Genomic DNA, 18086 nt, shown 5'->3' with positions numbered 1-18086 from the left:
AATTTGCCCAAGACTTGGCCCATTTAGTAAATAAGCTTTATTTTTTGTCTAAGCCTATTTTTCAAGCTTATTTTTTTGTTTAAACTTCTTCACTTTTCAATTAAACCTTTAAATTTTAATGAGTAACTCGAGTTATAATCAAATGTATTCAGTATTTATAATCAAAGTCAAGCATCAAGATCAAAGAAGGATCAAAGAATTTTGTCAGACTAATCAACACTTTTAGGCATTAAATATTAATAGTCCAGTTGTATTTTGTGCCAAGCCTTGATATTTTTTTCCTTTATTTTAAATATTTAAGTGTTTTTACCCTTGAGCATTTGCTTATGCCATTTAATGACTTATTACACAAAAACACAAATTAGGATTTTTGTAAGGAAACATCACAATCACCATATCTTTTTTGTACTAGGGTCAGGGGATTTCTGAAACCTAGCTGCATTGCTTTATTACTATAAGATGTTCTTTTTCTTTCTTTTTTAATTTACTAAATACATTATTTTAAATAAATTAAAAATAGTGTATTAATTATATTTTATTTTTGAATTAGTATTCTATGTATTGCCTGTTAGAAAAGATGTAGAAGAGAAACATAAATTAAAATTTTGAATTGTGAAGACACTTTTTAAGATATAACGAAGTCATAAATAATTAAATATGACATATAAAATTGATCTTTATATAGGCAAAGAAGAATTACAATTTATATACGTTTCTCTTGGTACCACATATTTTATTTCATAACACTCTTATTTTTTAATATAAATTTAAGACAAAAATAATTTCCATAATTATTTGGTATACCAATAAAATTTTACTCTAGAAACGGAATTAAAATTTTATCACGTATAATTAAGTTGTATTTAGATAAAATAAAACACATCACAAATTTAAGCACAACCCCAATAAATGATGTTGAATATAACGTGGTTAACATTAAATTGTTTATATGGTTAATGAATATCTTTCTAGTGTTCTTTATATTTGATATGAAATGTCTCGTTCGATTTTAGCTTCGAATTTTGAGTGTAAAAAGGAATTCATAAAATTTTGGTGGGACTAAAACCAAGCACATACACTTTAAAAATAATACCAGAAGTGGCACACTCCACAATATATATTCCCCTCAACAAAATTCTCTATTTTTCTTAGTTAACATGAGTTTAATAATATTATAAACTATTAATACTGCTTGTAGATTTAAAAAATCTTTATCTATGTGCATCAATTTTTAACCCAAGTCATTGGACACTAATTAACATTCTTGTGTAATATAATGTATATTTAATAATTTTTTAAAAGCCGGCGGCCATCAATATTCCAATTTTTAGACCAATGACAAAAGCAGCTTTCTGGTCCATCATCTTTGATTCGGTGATTTAAAAGTTTGCAAAAATGGGGGAAAATTTTAGTCCCTAAAAATAAAATCCAATTCTTACACAAATAGATACCATTTTATGAATTTTCCCCATATTGCTTGTCATATTCCCAATTTTCCCACTCCTATATATGCGTATAACAACACTTAGTAAAAACTCATACTTCGTCTTCACATATCTTTGGACTCCCACATCAACCAATAAAGAGCTTTGAACAAGTAAGAGATGGAGAAGAGTGGTCTGCAAAGGTCTACGACTTCGTTCAGGAGACAAGGCTCATCAGGGTTGATTTGGGATGACAAGTTTTTATCAGGTGACTTGAACAAAATGAAGCTTAACAATCAACGTAGCCGATCGGAAAATGGCGACGGGAATATGTACCGGACGACGATGAAGGTGGCGCCCCCTAGCTTCGACCCTCCTTCTCCTAATGTCTCTGGTTGTGGCTTTTGTGGGATTTTTGGCAAACCGGAAGCAGCCAAAAAGAGAAGATCAAAGAAACGTTAGTAATGATCAAGTACGGCATAATTATTATGTTGTATGCTATATATACAGGGCATTCTGATTCCAATTTATGTGTGTTATTTTATTTTATTTGTTTGGGTGTTAAATTTCCACATAATACAGAATTCCAGTTTAAATATGTGTAGAGAGCACAAACCTGAAACTTATGTGTTAATTCTTCTTGCATTGGTTTCCAACAGCTTGTATTTCATGGGATTTTGTTATATATAGAGATGGTTTCTTTTATTTATTTATTTTTTTGGTGAATTTTCTAGTACTACTCTAGCCTAAGTACATTTAATTGCAGCATTCTAATGGAATTTAATGTATTATTACTGGTATGATCGCACTCATGGTTTCTTTTATTCTAAGGAGTTTTTTGTTGATTCCTTTAATTTCTTTGTATGTATCAACAACTGTCAGATGTTTAAATTTTGGTTGGTTCCTAGTAGTTAACTAATTCTATTACAAGCCAGCAAACGTGACCCTTTTTATACATGTCAATGTCGGAAAGGAAGGGTTTACATCAACACTATGACCTTTCACCAGCTTAAGGAGAGGAGCCAATGAGGTTACTCTGGTTTGTAGTAGAATTAACTAACTAAAATACCTCTTTCGTTAAAACACTTAATTTTTTTTACGTGAAATCTCGGAGTTGGGTGAAGGCCTCGCTGCATGAATGCTCAATTGTGGAGGGCCTCATTGTATCCGGTGTGGAAAGTTGTTTTATAATTAATAATAGTAAAATTTTACTTTAATTTTTAAAAACAATAATAAAATAATTTAATTCTTTAAAATTATATAGATATAAACTATTAAAATAGTGAAATTACATTTCTATTATCGTAGAAATATACAATTTAATTTCGACCCTCACTCCTAAATATTTTCTAGCTTTGCCTCAAATTAGATCTAATTTTAAAGAGTCAATTTTCGAGTTATAGAATATTATTATTGTATTTTAGATATATCTTTTGAGATATGATAGTGGTCGATGTAACCTATTAAGGAGATAAAATCCCACATGGACAAATATTTAAAATCAATAAACATATTTATAAATATTATGACATGAAAAATTAACTAAAATAACATAAAAGATTAACATCGAATTATTGATATTTATTTATTTTAGATGTATTTAACAACTTATTTAAGTAAAATATATTTCACGAATTATGAAGCATAATAACCTTTACACAAATCTCTATATGCATAGCCACAGTTTTTCATCAAAACATTTGAAATGAATGCATTCATCAATTTCTTTCAATTGAAATGAAGAAATTTATCATGTTTCCTTCAAGCAGTTATGAATCATCAATAGCATTAATAGTTACATAAATTGTAAATATAAAACAATGTAACATTAATTAAGTTATGTCGTTCAAACAAATTTCATTGAAACATTAATATGCCTTAATTAAAGACATTTATTAATCACGTAATTATTAACAAGGAAATTTTTTAAGATTTTGAGTTCGGATTACTTTTAAGAAATGGGTCATTTTAACTTGCATTCTTTAACTTTGGTGTATATATATTTAATACTCAAAAAATTTTGTCGATTAATGTTTTAATTTGATTGGTAGCGGTATTATTATTAATGTAAAAAGTTGTGGGTTCTAATGTGTTACAGTACATTATTCTCTTATTTAAAGGTTTGGGAAGAGTTTTTGGTAATATAGGCATCTAGAATTAAGTTTGATGATAGCTGCAAAACAAAAAGCAAATAGGTGACAAAATCACCGAAGTTTTTACTTTGGAGCAACCTCCATTATTAAGTTAGTAAGATGAAAAAGATGAGAAAATAAGGAGTAATAACAGGGTTCATGAATTTACCTTTGCTGGGCTTTGCATGACATATTCATAATCTCATCCTTAAAGTAGATGGGCCAGTGCTCGAACCTAACCATTTAAGGGTCGATCCTAACTTTTAGAGTGCCTTAGGTGTGCTCTTTTACAGAGCTGATAGTTATTTATTTTGAAGCTTCTAGCAGTTGCTCTTTTGATTTGTAGTTTTGTAATGTGAACACGAATATTCATACATTAATAGAGCCCGTTTTAAACTTGTTTCGGGCCCTCCGGTGGCCTTTGATCCTTTGTAGATAACTCACACATGGGGTTATGGATATGAAACACCCATTCTTTCTTTATTGGGCTTTTTTATTTTGGGGATAAATTTTTAGTATTATAGTAGATTTAATATCAATCAAGACTTCAAATCAATGAAAAGTTTTTCGCAATTGAATTGAGAATTTAATTTACATAATTTGAGATAAAATTACAAACAATAAATGTAATACAAATTTTACCAGACATTAAATTTAAAAAATAAAACATGAGATATGATTTTCTTACTAAACATATACTATTAATTGGATTTGAATTTTTCATGTCATGTTTTTTAATTTTATCGACTAAACATATCATCTTTGTATCGTAATTTTATATCGTCATATTGGCTCATTGGGTTTGGGTTATAACCCCTTGGGCCATGGCCTTCTATTATCGGACTTCATTGAGAGGCCATATTTATCAGTCAATTAATCCAGAAATTCTACGGGCAAAATGGACCTTTCCCTTTTACATCTCAGAATTCAGAAACGCTGAAACCGGACTACTTTTTCTAGGGCTCAATTCAAAATTTTTCCTCCAGATTTTCGGGAAAATAAAAATATGGACGGAAATCTTGAAATCTCCTTGGATAAACTTCCCATTAAGCGCCTCGACTCTATAGAAGAAAACGGCGTCGAACGATACCCTTCGTAAGCTTCTCTCTCTGATCAAGTTTCTTCTTCATTTTCTCACTGATACGTACTAATGTTTCCTCCCCCCCCCCCCCCTTCTATTGAATTTCTTCATTATATAGAGATTCGAGCTACGATGAGAAGCGAGTGTCGCTTATACGGAGAATCGACTTCGCGTGGGCGGTGGAGGATGACGAAGAAAGGGAGAGGAAGAAGAGGCAGAAGAAGAGCTCCAAAGATGCCTCCGCTACGTGGCAGTGGCAGAGCATGGTTGAGAATCTCCAGTTGGCTCACCAGGAGCTCTCCGTCATCATCGACCTTATCAACACTGTAAGTTCCGTAGCTATTGATGCTTAGGTATCTTTTCTTTGCTGCGTTTGCAACTAACCTTCTTTTCTTTTAATTATCGAAAGTGAAATTGCATATGATAAAAAATTCTGGTAAATATAAGAATTTAATGTCTGTCTCATACAAGAGTAAAACCATGTATATTGTGTATGAATGTTTTAGTTTCTCTTGATTGAAATTACATCATCGTCATGCGCTATTGTTTCAATTCTTATTGTTTCTGTTTGTTTTTCCCCCTTTTCTTTCTTCTTAATTAAAAATCTGAATTCTAACAATTGAAATTTGATGCCCTGCCATGAAGCACGAACACTCTATGCAGTGGAGTGACAACACGTAAAAGAAATACAAATAAAAATGGCTACAGTTGAAATAGATCACGACACAGCTAGACACGTGATAAAGAATTTTTTCTACTCTTTTTTTCAGAAATAAATGAACAGTGAGTAAAAACACATACCTGAAGGAAGTCAAATTGCTTGCAATCCATAAAAGAACAAAAAAAGCCAGAATGAAGACTTAAATGCTGAAAAGAAAGGAGGTAGAAAGCAATGTATCTACTTGAATAGGTTAAAAGGGTCTGAACAAGAGAGAAAGCAGATAGAGGTAGTAAAGAATAGTACAAATATGAAAAGAAAAATAGTACAAATATGAAAAGAACAATAATCCAGAGTATGGGCCCTTTGCCATTTGAGTTTGAGCTATTTGGTCTTAATGGATTTTTCAAAGTTCAAGTTTTTAATTCAAAACTGATTTTAAAAGACTGAAAAGCTATTTGCATGTTAATATCTGCTTGGAAAGTATCAATTTTACATTTTTTTTTTGTATATTATTATACAAAAGTATTTCTTTATTGCAGTATCTGTGTCTTAATTTCCCTAGAAATTTCTATATGACCTTGTCCACGTTGTGTTGTATCCTTATCATGTGTTCATATCCATGTTCCCTAGGTGCACTGTATTTCCATATCATTGTCTTTATCCTTGAATTAATGAGTTCTGAAGGTAAAAGAGTGAGAAAACATTCTCTTCAGTCGGGAAAAAAAGAGAAGAAAACATTCTCTTCAGTTAGTAAATTTACAATCTATATCTGAAGTTGCCATTTTGCCTATTTGTCTAAATAGGTTTCTTTTATTCTTCTTTTCTTTTAAAGGTGGAAGCTAATGATGCTGTAACAGTTGCTGGCATGACCAGGCCTAAGCCATTACCTAATGAGGTCCTGTCTGATCTTGCTGTATCTGCTGCAACTAAGCTACAATGTTACCGGGTATTGTACTTCTTCTGAGGAATAGAAGTGATGATGTTGAACTCTTTTGTTCAATTTAAGTTTGAGAAGTATGATGAGTGTGGCTAATTGCTGTTGAGAATATGCTTATTTGTCTTAGTACCAAATTATTTCTTTTCATTTTTTGAATTTCTTATTGAACTTTACTTCTATACTGCAGCAATTGGGTAAATACTTCAAACAGTCTGCCAAAGCTTTGGAAGAGCAGATTGCTAGGGAAGCAAGATTTTATGGTGCTCTAATAAGGTATCCCTCTGCATTCGTTTAAAAGAATATATATTCTGAATGTTCATTGCTATTATGTTTGATGTTTCATCTTCTTGAATTATTATTCTACAAGCTTGTTGTGTGATTTGTATTGTGCAAGCCTTGTTCTTTTACGTACTCCATTTCTCTTATTTCCTAACAAGCTAATAGATTGCAGCAAAATTGGAAGGTTAAACGACAACGGCTGGCTGCTGCGGCATCTAGTAGTGAAGGTTTCATTATTGATCTTTTTGATAATTCATTATATGATTCGGCAGCAATGTGTCGCCCATCTTCTCTTTCTACCATTCGTGTTGACCATGATTCAGCTGGAATGCTTGCTATAAACTTACCTCCAAATTCATGTCGATCTCTTCATTTTGGTTTTCTTGGTGTGCATTCTGCTGATATCCCAAAAGAATTGGGTAAGATCAGGACCCGTGGCTCAGTTGAACAGCACACAAGAGAGCATGAGAAAGAATCAATGAGTGATGATGAGTATATCAAAGAAACACATACTCTCCTTCGAGAAGTTCATCAATCAATCTTTGATGATCAGGTAGGTTTTTATCTCTTAGCCTTTTCTTTATGAATTTTATATGCTTTCATTCGTTTAATATTATTATGTTGCTTGGTTTCAGGTGTTTGAGATGTTGAATCGTGAAGCATTCAACCAATCTATTGGTGTCAATGTAACTGGAATACGAGAAAATTATTTACAATTAAGCATAGGTCAAGGAAACACTCTTTTCATATCACTTGTGCCATCTAGCAAGGGTGATGATCAGGACACTGCCAATACCCAGGATTCAGAATCTGCAATTGTGCCTTTAGACTCATTTGATAATGTGAAATTTGAAGAAGGAAAACATGGTACTCCTAAAAGGAAATGGGGTTTCCCTAATCGTACCAGTTGTGAAATTTATCTGCAGCAAATTGTTCATGAACATGCATTTGTTAAGGCAAAGGATAAACCAAATTTATCTGGTACTCGTGTATCTGGTCAATCAGGAAAGGATGGACCTGGCCTTCTTGGTCATTTCTGTCTGTCTCTGGCTCATAGAATCTTTTCGAACAGAGTTCTCGTGGAGCTGGAAAATGTGGTATTTTCCTCGCTAATCATTTGACATGGATTACTACAAGTTTTTGTTGTATTTTATTGTTCATATTTCTAATGTAATTTTCATGATATCTCTAGGTTTGCAGGGTCCCATATCTCCATTTGATGACCCATCCCACTTGGCATTCTCAGGCATCTTCTTGGACAATCTTCTTGAAAGTGCCTCAGTCCATTCTTCATGCAGAATCTCAATCCCTGAAATCAGACTTCCAGAACATGAAGGATGCTGTAAAATCACAATTTCATACCAAGGTGGTGGTCAATGATGACCGTATTAATGTTGAAGGGGAAGGTGCTCCTAATGTTGTTAGCCTGTTCAAAAGAAGTTCTGAAAACATATCTTCTGTAAACAAATATGAATGTGACTTGGCCGATCTTCCTGTTATAATATTGCTGCAGGTAGGTTACTTTTGTCAATTTCTAGGAATGACATCATTAAGTTTTATTTTCAGACCATGTTTATGTCTATTATATTGGCTAATAATGCTTTCGTGATCTCATTTGATATGTTATATTGTGAATGAATGATGCTGGGTAACAACCTTACTTTGGAATAAGTTGCTATTGAGTTATTTGAAGTAGATTATACTACTATCATTTAGCAAATGTCTGAATAAACTCTGGGTCTTCCAAAGTATGAAACGTTACTGCTACCCCTGCTGAGTGACTGAAATGAATCATTAGCATTACTTAATTGGCTGAGTTTATGTGGTAGAGAATATTATTTTTCTAATTTTAGCAAATTTAGAGTAGGGCATGGGAGGAAGCTATACTTTGGAAACAACTTTTTACCCACTTGGTGATTAAGGGTGGGTTTGGGACGGCGGTGCGGTGTGTTTAGCTTACTTTTTGTCTTACGCTACAATATTACTAGAGTATCTAATCTCACTGCTACCACTGTTTTTACACTGACCGCAGGTAAACGCACCGCCAATCCAAACTCACCCTAAGATGATTCAAGTTACTGTTTGTGCAAATAGTTTATATTTTCATTATTAAAATTAGGACAGAATAAATTATTCTTGGAAGTTATGAGGGTAGTGCAAATTCCTTACGTTATTTGCCTGTGCAAGCACCAATCATGTGGTTAAAGGGGAGAAGGAGCTGATATTGAAGAATGAGGAGAAGTGATATGTAAAAGTTGTCTACTTTTATTCACTGTTTGAAACATGGCCCCATTTCTCATGTTGGCTCTTTTCCCTGTTTTTTCTCCTACCAAGCAACCCAAAAATGTTTTTATCTTCCATTCTGACCCACTAACCCCTTAGGGTTCTCTCCTACAATATACTATTTTTAGTTACTGATACGAGTTTACTGAGTTTTGTAATAAACTTTTGTTAATTGATGGTTATAATGTGTTACTGTTATCTTATTTGCTCATACTTTTCTTGAGGTGTGATTAGAAAATGTACGTATGTTCATGTGTATATATATTTTTGCTGATATAATTGTCTTTCCATGTAATTGACATGTTATTGACTCTGGCAACAGGCTGCGAGTCAAGTGATTTGCTGGCTTCATGAGGAAGCTCTTATGGTGGGAATAAAAACAAATCGTGATTTCTTGTGCTTGACTTTTGAACTAGAACAGGGGGATACTGTTAGTCTGGTGGCCCATGTGAACCCAGAGGACATCAAAGGCGGCATCGCTTGGTGGTTAGTGATGGAAGATGGTTCCACAGATGATTGGAAACTTCAAATGGACATGTATGATGGTGCATCTGAGTATAGGAAGTTTTTGGGGCATTTAACTTTGGATGTATTATACTCCACCTTGATGGACTTGGTTAGCTTGTGTGGTGGAGGCCGAAACCACTGAGCCCGTTAAGTTCCATCCCATTCAAGTGTTTCTTGTACGATCTAGTCAGCATGTCGAATTTGGTTCCTATGGTGCCCCTCACTAGTAGATGATTTGAATGTTACTAACTGCATAGATCGGGTGTAAATGGGCATTTGGGATTAATGATGGTTGTTGATTTTAGTGGCAATGAATCCGAGTGTTTAGTGATATCCTTTTCAGTTATCTTCATCAGATAACCTCCACACTTTCTTTCTTGCCTTCTCTCCTTCATCAACACAATTTTTGATCTTTTTTCTCCAGCCAGCGGATGGACTCTTTTAGCTTACTGATTTCACAGGTTCCAAGTTTACGGCTTACTGTTGATTCAAGGTTTATAAGCTCCCTACAAATGAAGCCCAACTTCCAGGTTAGTTGCACTTTCATTTCGTTTGTTACTTCACCAGATCAAGAACATGTCACTTTCATTTCAAAGAACAAACAGATAAGTGGTCTAAATTGCTTCAAAATTATCAGAACGTGCCTTCATGTTCAAGCAAGCTGTAGACTTTTCATTTCTGACTTTATATATTGCTTTTCTTTCATTCAATCACTTTTTATTTATATTTGAAATGTACGTCTGGATTTGATTCAGGAGTTTGTTATTGGTTACACGTAATCTGCTTTACAATTAAAGAAAACGATGAACATTTGAATCAATAATAGGTGTACTTAAATAAAGTAAAAAATTACCCTAAATTAATGGAAAGGCATGATTATTTTGGCAAGAAATGAACCAAAAAAATTGAAATCCTCAAAGAAAAAAGGCATGTGGTCTGCAACAATAACCCTAACTTCCCAAAATTTCTTAATTCATTACAAGTAATGATTAACTAAAATCTTATCCAATTCCAGCTCAGTATGAAAAAGCAAAATTCCCTTTAATATGGCTGTTTGGAATTGGGAGATAATCATGTGTTTTTAGTTAAGTGGCGGCCAAGTATCTCTCCGCCAATCTTGCTTCTTTTTTTCTTATACAATTTAATTTAATTTAATTTAATTTTTTTGGGGGGGGCATAACCAATCTTGCTTTTCAAGCAGCTAAAAAGTAAAAACTAAAGCACAAAAAGGCCTTCCTTTCCTTTTCTTCCTTTGATGCAAAGTCAAACCCTAAAAGGAAGCAAAACCTTGACATTCCATATCCCCACCAATCAACTCTCACCAGGTCATCAAATTTACCCAAATGTGACCCAAAAAGAACCCATAAGTCGTCAACTATCATTGACTTCATTTTAGGTTAACCACCACCTTAACATTTTATTATTATAAAAATATATCTCCAAACTCTTTTTTTTTAATACAAAAGAATTTCCATAAAGCCTAGGTAATGATTTATAGAAGTTTCAAGATTGAAAAAAAAAAGACAACACATTCTTTCTTCTAACTTCTAAGTACAAGAAACGAATCACTTTATAACTTCAGCCATAAAACGACACAAATTTTTAAGTTTTACCTTACAAATTTGTAGCTGAGACGAGCTGAAAAGATCGAAAGACCAAAGTATCCCTTTTTAAAGTTATTTATTACACCATAATTTTTCGGTTTTTGTTTCCTCATTGGCATTGATGACTAGAATCCGGAGGAAACTATTACGTGGGTATCGAGGGAAGCTGAATCTGTATCCGGGTTTTGTGAGATTTTGTGGGGCTTCTTGATGGGTTTGTTTGTTGTACTACCCTTCTTCTTCTTCTTCAGAATTTTTTATTGAATTTTATTAGCCGATAAAATTTGGAACTTTCCTCTCTCGGTTCCTTGAGTGATTTCGTTTCTACTGTGAGTTTCATTTTTCATTCAATTTTCAATCCAATTCCTTAGAATTTTTATTCAAAAAAAGGAGTTATGATTTGGACATTGGAGTAGGGTTTAACAGTACTAGATTCTTTGTGGAATTCCATTCCAGGAAGTGAGTGTTTTTTAGTTCTTGAAAAGAATTTTTTTTCTTCTTTCGGTTGATTTTAGTCTTGTGAGGAAGGGTTAAAAAAATGTCTGGTGGGACACCAGTTGCTGGTGGATATATGAGGCAAAGGCATAGCCAAGGATATGCATCAGGCAATGAAGATCTTGAGGATGATGCATGCTCCAGGTTACAGCCTTTGTCACCGGCAATTCTGAGAACTAGAACTTGGACTGAAATTCTGGAGAATGTGCTTTGGGTTTGTTCAGCATTGTTCATAATCTACTTTGGTGATAGGCACTCCAATTTGATTTATCTATTGTGGCACGATGACCGAATCAGAAGGTAACTGAGTGGATCCAACTTTAACTTACAATGGTTCTATGCTCTTATGTTGTACGGTTTACGAGATTTTTGTTGTTAGTTCAGTGCTTATGATGCTTGAATCTTGTTGTTTTCCTGTTGCATAAATGTTAATATCCTGTTCTATACAACTAGAGCATCTGAAAACTTATCATTCTCCTTGACAAGGTTCATTATTATATTTACTTTGGTTGCTTCAATGTCTAAGTTCTTGGAGCTAGTTTAAGTTGCAATTAAAATTGGTGAAACTAGTTATAAGAAAGGCAACAATACCAAAGGGCTACTCTAATTGTTAGCTTCAATTAGTTCAAAAGTTGAAGTGCTTTGTAGTTATTTGATATTGTAGCTGAAATGGAAGAACTGCTTGAACCACTAAATCTGTGGACATAAAAGTGGAAGTGCATTAAGTGTTGCTTTGCACGTTGTTCTTAAGTCTAAATGAGTAGTTATTCTTTTTGGTTACTAAATGATTGTTTTTATATGCGAAATCTGCTTTGATCAGCTCTAGCATGGAATTTATGTATACATCAGAGGAAGCAGCATCTTGGTAATAGAGGAAGCTCTATTGTTGATAGAGATATTAGATATCTTTTTGTGGATTATCTGTTTTCAAAAACTTTACCTTTTTGAGTAACTTATATATACAGGTTAAACAATATTTTATTGTAATCAGGAAACGTGTAACGTCTAATCTGTCTTTTCTTACTTTGTTGATGCGATTGTGACCATGTGTATGTTTGTACATGTGCGTGCATGTACTCCCAAATGATAAAATCAAGCTCATTGTGAGCAATCATATTGTTTACAAAAGAATGGAAGAAGTCCATGATTATTAACTAATTGAATTTGCTTTGACTTTTTTACTGCACTTGAGTACTTTTGCTTCATTTTATCTATTTTTTCATGATTAATATTGCAACATATATGTCAACAATCTTAGCTATGTCTTCAGGATGAAGATTTTTATTTGATATTGTATGATGAATTGATGATATAGAAACATCATGTGTTTTGTGTGTTTTTATATTATTCATCATAATCTATGTGCTTTCCTTTCATGTAATAAGGCATGCAGATTTCATAATGGATATGGATATGAAAATAGACACACTTAAGGGAAATATGTTTTATGTAGCTAGTTCTCATGTTTCACTAAGTTGAATTTTACTCGCATCAAGCTGTGCTGCTCATATCGTTCTCACAATCTATTGACACAAGTGGCAAAACCAGAATGTTGATCATAAAATAAATAGCTTTTTAACTTTTAAGATCAGAAATCCAAATGTATGTTTATGGAATCATGCAGGATCATGCATTTTTTGTACCTTTACATGGCTTTGACATCATGTTTGCCAGAATATGGACATGTTGAACAAATTGCTAGAAAAGTGAAGTTCTATTTGATAAAAGTAACTAATAGGTTACTTGTGAGGACCTTTGCATTTAAAACGCAACTTTCCTGGGTACGTCAATAGCCTTGTAAAAGTTATGGCTCAAGCCTCATTCATTGTACAATCAAGTATCAAGAAAGTACCACCATCATCAGTTGTCACTTCCTTCTGTGATGGAGTTGATGGGTTCTGTTAGGAACTGGAATCTGAAATTGTTGAACTTTTGAAAGAAATGCAATTCACATTTTCTTTTTTATGATTTCTTCAATGATATCATTGCCAAAGAAAAATTACTGGTAGCATCTTTGCCCCCTGTAGGATTAGAATATTTATTCTTTTATTCCTTCTTTTCCCTGAAATATTTTATGTAAAAGTGGAGAAGTGATGAGATTGTGGTTTCACCCAAGGCTTGTTCCATGCTCTTGATTTATGTAGTTATCTCCTATGGCTGCAGATGGAACCTTGCTGATTGAGAGTGTCCTTCCAATTTATCCAACTTAAAATCAATTAATTGCCTCTGTAATATAGCAGACAATGAGAATAAAATATATATTTTTTGTGATTTTGTGATGATATTATTATTTTCATTATTCATTCAACTGGTTTCTTAACAATGAATAGTCCGAATCATGCTTTTTTTTTTCCTTGCAACATTTGTTCCTCTTGCAGTTTGCAGTAGTGATTATATATATGTTCCGTTTGTAGTTGCTCAACGTTGAGATACTGTGTATATATTCATGGGTGTGGTTCAGCTTACTATCACCAATCATCTTATGTCATTTAATTCCTGTGCAGAATGCCTTTATACCTTGGCTTAATTGGAATTGGGTTAAATGTTGCCATCTTCTTCTATACAAGTATGTTAGCATGGAGTGTAAGGAGGTTTGATGAAAAGTGGGAACTGTTAAGCATTATCGCATTGCCGTTTCTTACCTTGCTTGGACTTGTCTCGTTTTGCTTGTAAGGAAAACAACTGTGTTATTTCTTCATAGACTTGTCGTGTAGCATCCAGACAAATTCATTCATGTTCTAACTTCTTTTTTTCTCCTTTCATACAGACTCTGCTTTGCGCTGTGGCCTATTTGGGGTTTCTTGACCCTTCCTCTTCTGGTACATTTCACGGCATTTATTTTATTGTTTTCACTTGACTGATACCTTCAGAAACTTTTTAATGGTATTCTTTTTCCCTGTAGTTCACGCTTTTTATGGCTGGCCTAGTTCTATACCCTCATATCATGATTGAGACATTGAGGCCACAAAATGATTTTTTCCGTATAGATTAAGCATTCTGGTATAAAGACACAGTACTGACTTACATGAAGATAGAATCTAAATGACGGATAGTTGGCAGCATCAGCTATCGGGTGGGGTGTTTTTTAGGGTTCTGCCTTAGCTTCTCATGACAATTTTTTCTCCCTGTTGGTGCCGAAGATGATACGGCTGATTGTCTTGAATTGGTCTTACCTCTTATGTCAACCTTGCCTCGTTAATACTTGATGCACCTTGTTATTGCATCTCAGGATTTTTAGTATGATCAAAGATAAGAGGGAAGGTCTCTTCGACTGTTAACTTTTGAGTTCATCTGATGATATTGAGGTACCATTTAGTTATAGTCATAGACATGATTTTTCCTTTGAGATGAAATTCTTTTGTTGTGAACCACAGTTTCCATTCCTCTGCATCCCCTTTGGTGTCTGTGTCGTGTGTCTGCTTATCCGAAATGAAGAGGATATATCAAAAGAGTGTTTCTGAAAATATTAGCTCTCTTGTTATGGGTTGTTAAAATGACCTCCAATCTTTCTCTTAATGTGTTGTAAACCGTGTCTACCTTAAGAAAAGAAGATGATGAAACATATAAGGACATTGAAACAAATTGGCAAAAAATCCTTGTGTATGTGTTCAGTATCTTTGAATTCACGCAGTTGGTAGGCATAGATTTTATTCAGTGTGTGAAAGCCTGGAAAATCTGAATCCATCCAAAGCTCTTTTGCTCATTGGCATTCCCCTGCTCCTTTTTTTATATTTTAGACTGGAAATTTAATATGTAATTTGGGTAACACAAGCTCTGGAGGCCATAACAAGCCATGACAAAGCAAAGCAATACAGCAATACGGTACTCTTATAGTGGATGGTAGGAGCAGTGTAGGTGCATCGTTTGTTTTCCCAGTATCCTTTAGTTTATCACTGCTCCAAATATAGAATTACTCCTGGTTTAGTTGGATAGAATGTCTAAGCCCCACATCGGAAAAAAATTAAATTATTGAAAATATTTCAATTGATTTATTTTTAAAAACTTGTTTGATAATTTATAATAAAAATAATCAAGTAATAGAAAAAGTTGCTTATAATAACTAGAGACTAAGGTGATGTAATCCATAAAATGTTAAGTTTTTCAACCACACAATATTTTATATTGTATTTAAGTTTTTATTGAGTTTGTGTTACAGTTAAGAGTACCAATTAAGTTCGAAATTGACTATAAATATTTTTATTTAAAACTAACAAATATTATTCTAAAATATTATTATAAGGATATTTTTTATATTTATAAATAAAGTCTATAAAAATAATATCAGCCTAAAATAAATTTTAAAATGGGGATACTTAAACTTGGAACACTAAAAATCTTGAAAATCTCAACTTTACCATTCTAACTAATTTTTTTTTAATTTTTATATAAAAGTACTATGGAAGTCTGTAGTAGGAGTATGATTGTATTTTGTCATTTCCACTCAAAAATAGGTAAATTAATCCTTCTATGTTAGATAAAAAAGTAAACTAGTTTGTAAAAAAGAAGAGTAAACCGGTTCTTCAGTTAAAACTTCTATTCATTTCTACTATTAAAAATATTTTTAAAAATTTAAAATCCAAAAATATTGTTTAATAATTATTTAAAAATCACATCTAAGATGAATCTAAAAATCATAAAAATTATTAAAAATAAAATGAATCTAGATAAATAGTTGTTCAAGTTCATTCTAAAGTAATATCTTAAATAATTATGCAAAATTATTAAGAATAATTAAGAATGATAAGAAATTATAAACAAATATTATGAAAAGTTACTATTTTATATATGTATATATATTTAAATTATAAGAAATTATAAAAAAATATTAAAGAATTCTTTAAACATATATATTATAGTTTTAAATTTTAATAACTATTTACAAATTCTTATAATTCCTAATATTTTTATAATTTTGTTTAACTTCTAATAACTATTTAAGAAACCGTTTTGAATAAACCTCGACAAAAAGTTGTTCGATTCTTATTTGAGCATAGACAGTCATTTGTTCAAATTCATTCTAGACTTTTTTATTAATTTTAATAATTTTAACATTTTTTATAATTCTTAGTAATTTTAAATAAATTTCTATGTTTTATATTTTTTTTATGGATGAACCGGGACAAAACAAAGTTTTCAAATAATTATAAAATTTATTTATTCTTTTAATTTTTATTTTTATATTTTTAAATATTTTCACACATAGCACATAACATGTTACTCTTTTTTTGCTCCATCATATTTTTACCAGTTTTTAAAATTTATTGTATTTTAAAAATTATTTTTTATTTTACATTATTTCAATAAAAAACCTAAAGAGCAGACTATTTCACCCCCTTTTTTTTAAACCCCACTTGAATGAGAAAGGTCAATAATCCTGAATTTATATCCATTGCTTTATTGTGGAATTGTAGATAAGCCAATGCATGAATTTGTAGGAGAAAGATAAAAAGGAAGAGAACCCCACACTGCAACGACTTTGTTACATAAAAGACCTTCAACCATGTTTTGTCCCCCAATTAGGGAAAACCATCTTTCAACATCTCCATCCTCACCTCATCTATTAAAGCATCATAATTTCCCCACCTTGGTGCTCACAATAATTCTTCAAAGTGTTAAAATCACCCAAACTTATTCCCATTCAATCACCCCCTACTTCATATCCACGTTTATTATACAGGAAGAGGAAGACTTTTTTGTAGAAAATATAAAGCCGATAAGATCAAAGCAGAATATTGGGTTCCTTTTCTGTTGTATAATTTTTATTCCTACAGCTATTTTCAAGTTGAAATCCACAAACTTAGTTGCAGTTCTACACCATCAATCAGTTTTCACTAACATTTTCCACCAGAAAACCTGCAGCAGCCTTTAATTTTTTTCTTTGTGGTTTTCATTCAACAAAGTGGCCTACAATTTTCTTTCTCCTCTGCTTTATTTCCACTTCTCTTTTTGAACTATGGGAACATTTTTTCTCCCAAGTGATGGCAATGTAATGTAAGCCATAGGTCAATCTACCTACAGTTTACGTACATGACCACAAGTTCACACTCCCTATGATGGTTTTCATGTAAAACTGGTATTTTTTTTGTTTATACAATGCCTATGATAAAGGTGTTTTAGCGCGTTAGTAACTATGACTTTCTACGCTAACAAATAATACTGATGTCAACTGATACTTTCTCTTAACTCAAACATCCAAATGCAATTAAATGGTTTTCTATTATGCTAAGCTATCTGTTTGACTGTTAGGGAAGTATCTAAAGATTGTGAGGAATAGTTGCAAGTGTAAGTTTAGATGACCTGAAAACAATATAAGCAAAGGAAAAACGATATCCCCAACTCAAAACAATGGCATAATAGGCTGCTGAAAGAGTAAAATGACTGACAATATTTTAGTCACCTAATTAAGTCCAACTGTGAGGTGTCTTTGCAAAGGGAAAATTCTTACATGCAAACCTTAAATATAGAAGGAAAGTCGCCATCCGTCTAAATAACAAGGAATTGATACAGGAGGTAGCGCAGCTGCTTTTCCCTCTCATGAGGGACATGTATTGTGTCATCCCATCAATCCTTATTTGGTGAAATGGACGACACTTTTATTAAAAATGAAATTGATAGTCCTAGGGAACACCCTGGCTTCAATCTACATCTACTATCATATTAAATGGTTAAAATAATAATTATCG

At 32.5% G+C, this 18086-nt stretch overlaps 3 protein-coding genes across 4 annotated transcripts; all 3 read left to right on the top strand.

Moving 5' to 3' along the window:
• The first annotated feature begins 1544 nt into the window (after window positions 1-1544).
• On the top strand, window positions 1545-2025 carry LOC108473215 (uncharacterized protein At1g15400-like). The gene has a single exon (XM_017774752.2). The coding sequence runs from the start codon at window positions 1605-1607 to the stop codon at window positions 1884-1886; it is 282 nt and encodes a 93-aa protein (XP_017630241.1). The 5' UTR covers window positions 1545-1604; the 3' UTR covers window positions 1887-2025.
• A 2426-nt stretch (window positions 2026-4451) lies between these two features.
• Window positions 4452-10037, top strand: LOC108459414 (mediator of RNA polymerase II transcription subunit 17). 2 transcript variants are annotated; one of them, XM_053030537.1, is made up of 8 exons: window positions 4452-4651; window positions 4756-4963; window positions 6131-6244; window positions 6423-6508; window positions 6680-7067; window positions 7150-7611; window positions 7707-8027; window positions 9219-10037. In XM_053030537.1, the coding sequence occupies exons 1-8, from the start codon at window positions 4563-4565 to the stop codon at window positions 9444-9446; spliced, it is 1896 nt and encodes a 631-aa protein (XP_052886497.1). In that variant the 5' UTR covers window positions 4452-4562; the 3' UTR covers window positions 9447-10037. The 2 variants fall into 2 exon arrangements, with proteins under 2 accessions (XP_052886497.1, XP_017614271.2); XM_017758782.2 differs by having other exon boundaries at window positions 9120-10037.
• Window positions 10038-10744: 707 nt separating this feature from the next.
• Window positions 10745-14867, top strand: LOC108471420 (uncharacterized). The gene is made up of 4 exons (XM_017773043.2): window positions 10745-11703; window positions 13908-14072; window positions 14171-14222; window positions 14306-14867. The coding sequence occupies exons 1-4, from the start codon at window positions 11447-11449 to the stop codon at window positions 14393-14395; spliced, it is 564 nt and encodes a 187-aa protein (XP_017628532.1). The 5' UTR covers window positions 10745-11446; the 3' UTR covers window positions 14396-14867.
• The last annotated feature ends 3219 nt before the right edge of the window (window positions 14868-18086 follow it).

Source organism: Gossypium arboreum, chromosome 7 (assembly GCF_025698485.1).
Source record: "Gossypium arboreum isolate Shixiya-1 chromosome 7, ASM2569848v2, whole genome shotgun sequence".
NCBI classification, from domain to species: domain Eukaryota; kingdom Viridiplantae; phylum Streptophyta; class Magnoliopsida; order Malvales; family Malvaceae; genus Gossypium; species Gossypium arboreum.
Note: the sequence above shows the minus strand (reverse complement) of the source record. Positions and strands in the feature narration are given on the sequence as shown.

Bases quoted from the DNA above. Each gene is read 5' to 3' on its own strand.
- LOC108473215 (XM_017774752.2), top strand. From the start codon at position 1,605: ATGGAGAAGAGTGGTCTGCAAAGGTCTACGACTTCGTTCAGGAGACAA.
- LOC108459414 (XM_017758782.2), top strand. From the start codon at position 4,563: ATGGACGGAAATCTTGAAATCTCCTTGGATAAACTTCCCATTAAGCGC. The intron at 4,652-4,755 runs GTAAGCTTCTCT...TTCATTATATAG, and splicing joins GGCGTCGAACGATACCCTTC to AGATTCGAGCTACGATGAGA. The intron at 7,068-7,149 runs GTAGGTTTTTAT...GCTTGGTTTCAG, and splicing joins AATCAATCTTTGATGATCAG to GTGTTTGAGATGTTGAATCG.
- LOC108471420 (XM_017773043.2), top strand. From the start codon at position 11,447: ATGTCTGGTGGGACACCAGTTGCTGGTGGATATATGAGGCAAAGGCAT. The intron at 11,704-13,907 runs GTAACTGAGTGG...ATTCCTGTGCAG, and splicing joins CACGATGACCGAATCAGAAG to AATGCCTTTATACCTTGGCT. The intron at 14,073-14,170 runs GTAAGGAAAACA...CCTTTCATACAG, and splicing joins GGACTTGTCTCGTTTTGCTT to ACTCTGCTTTGCGCTGTGGC.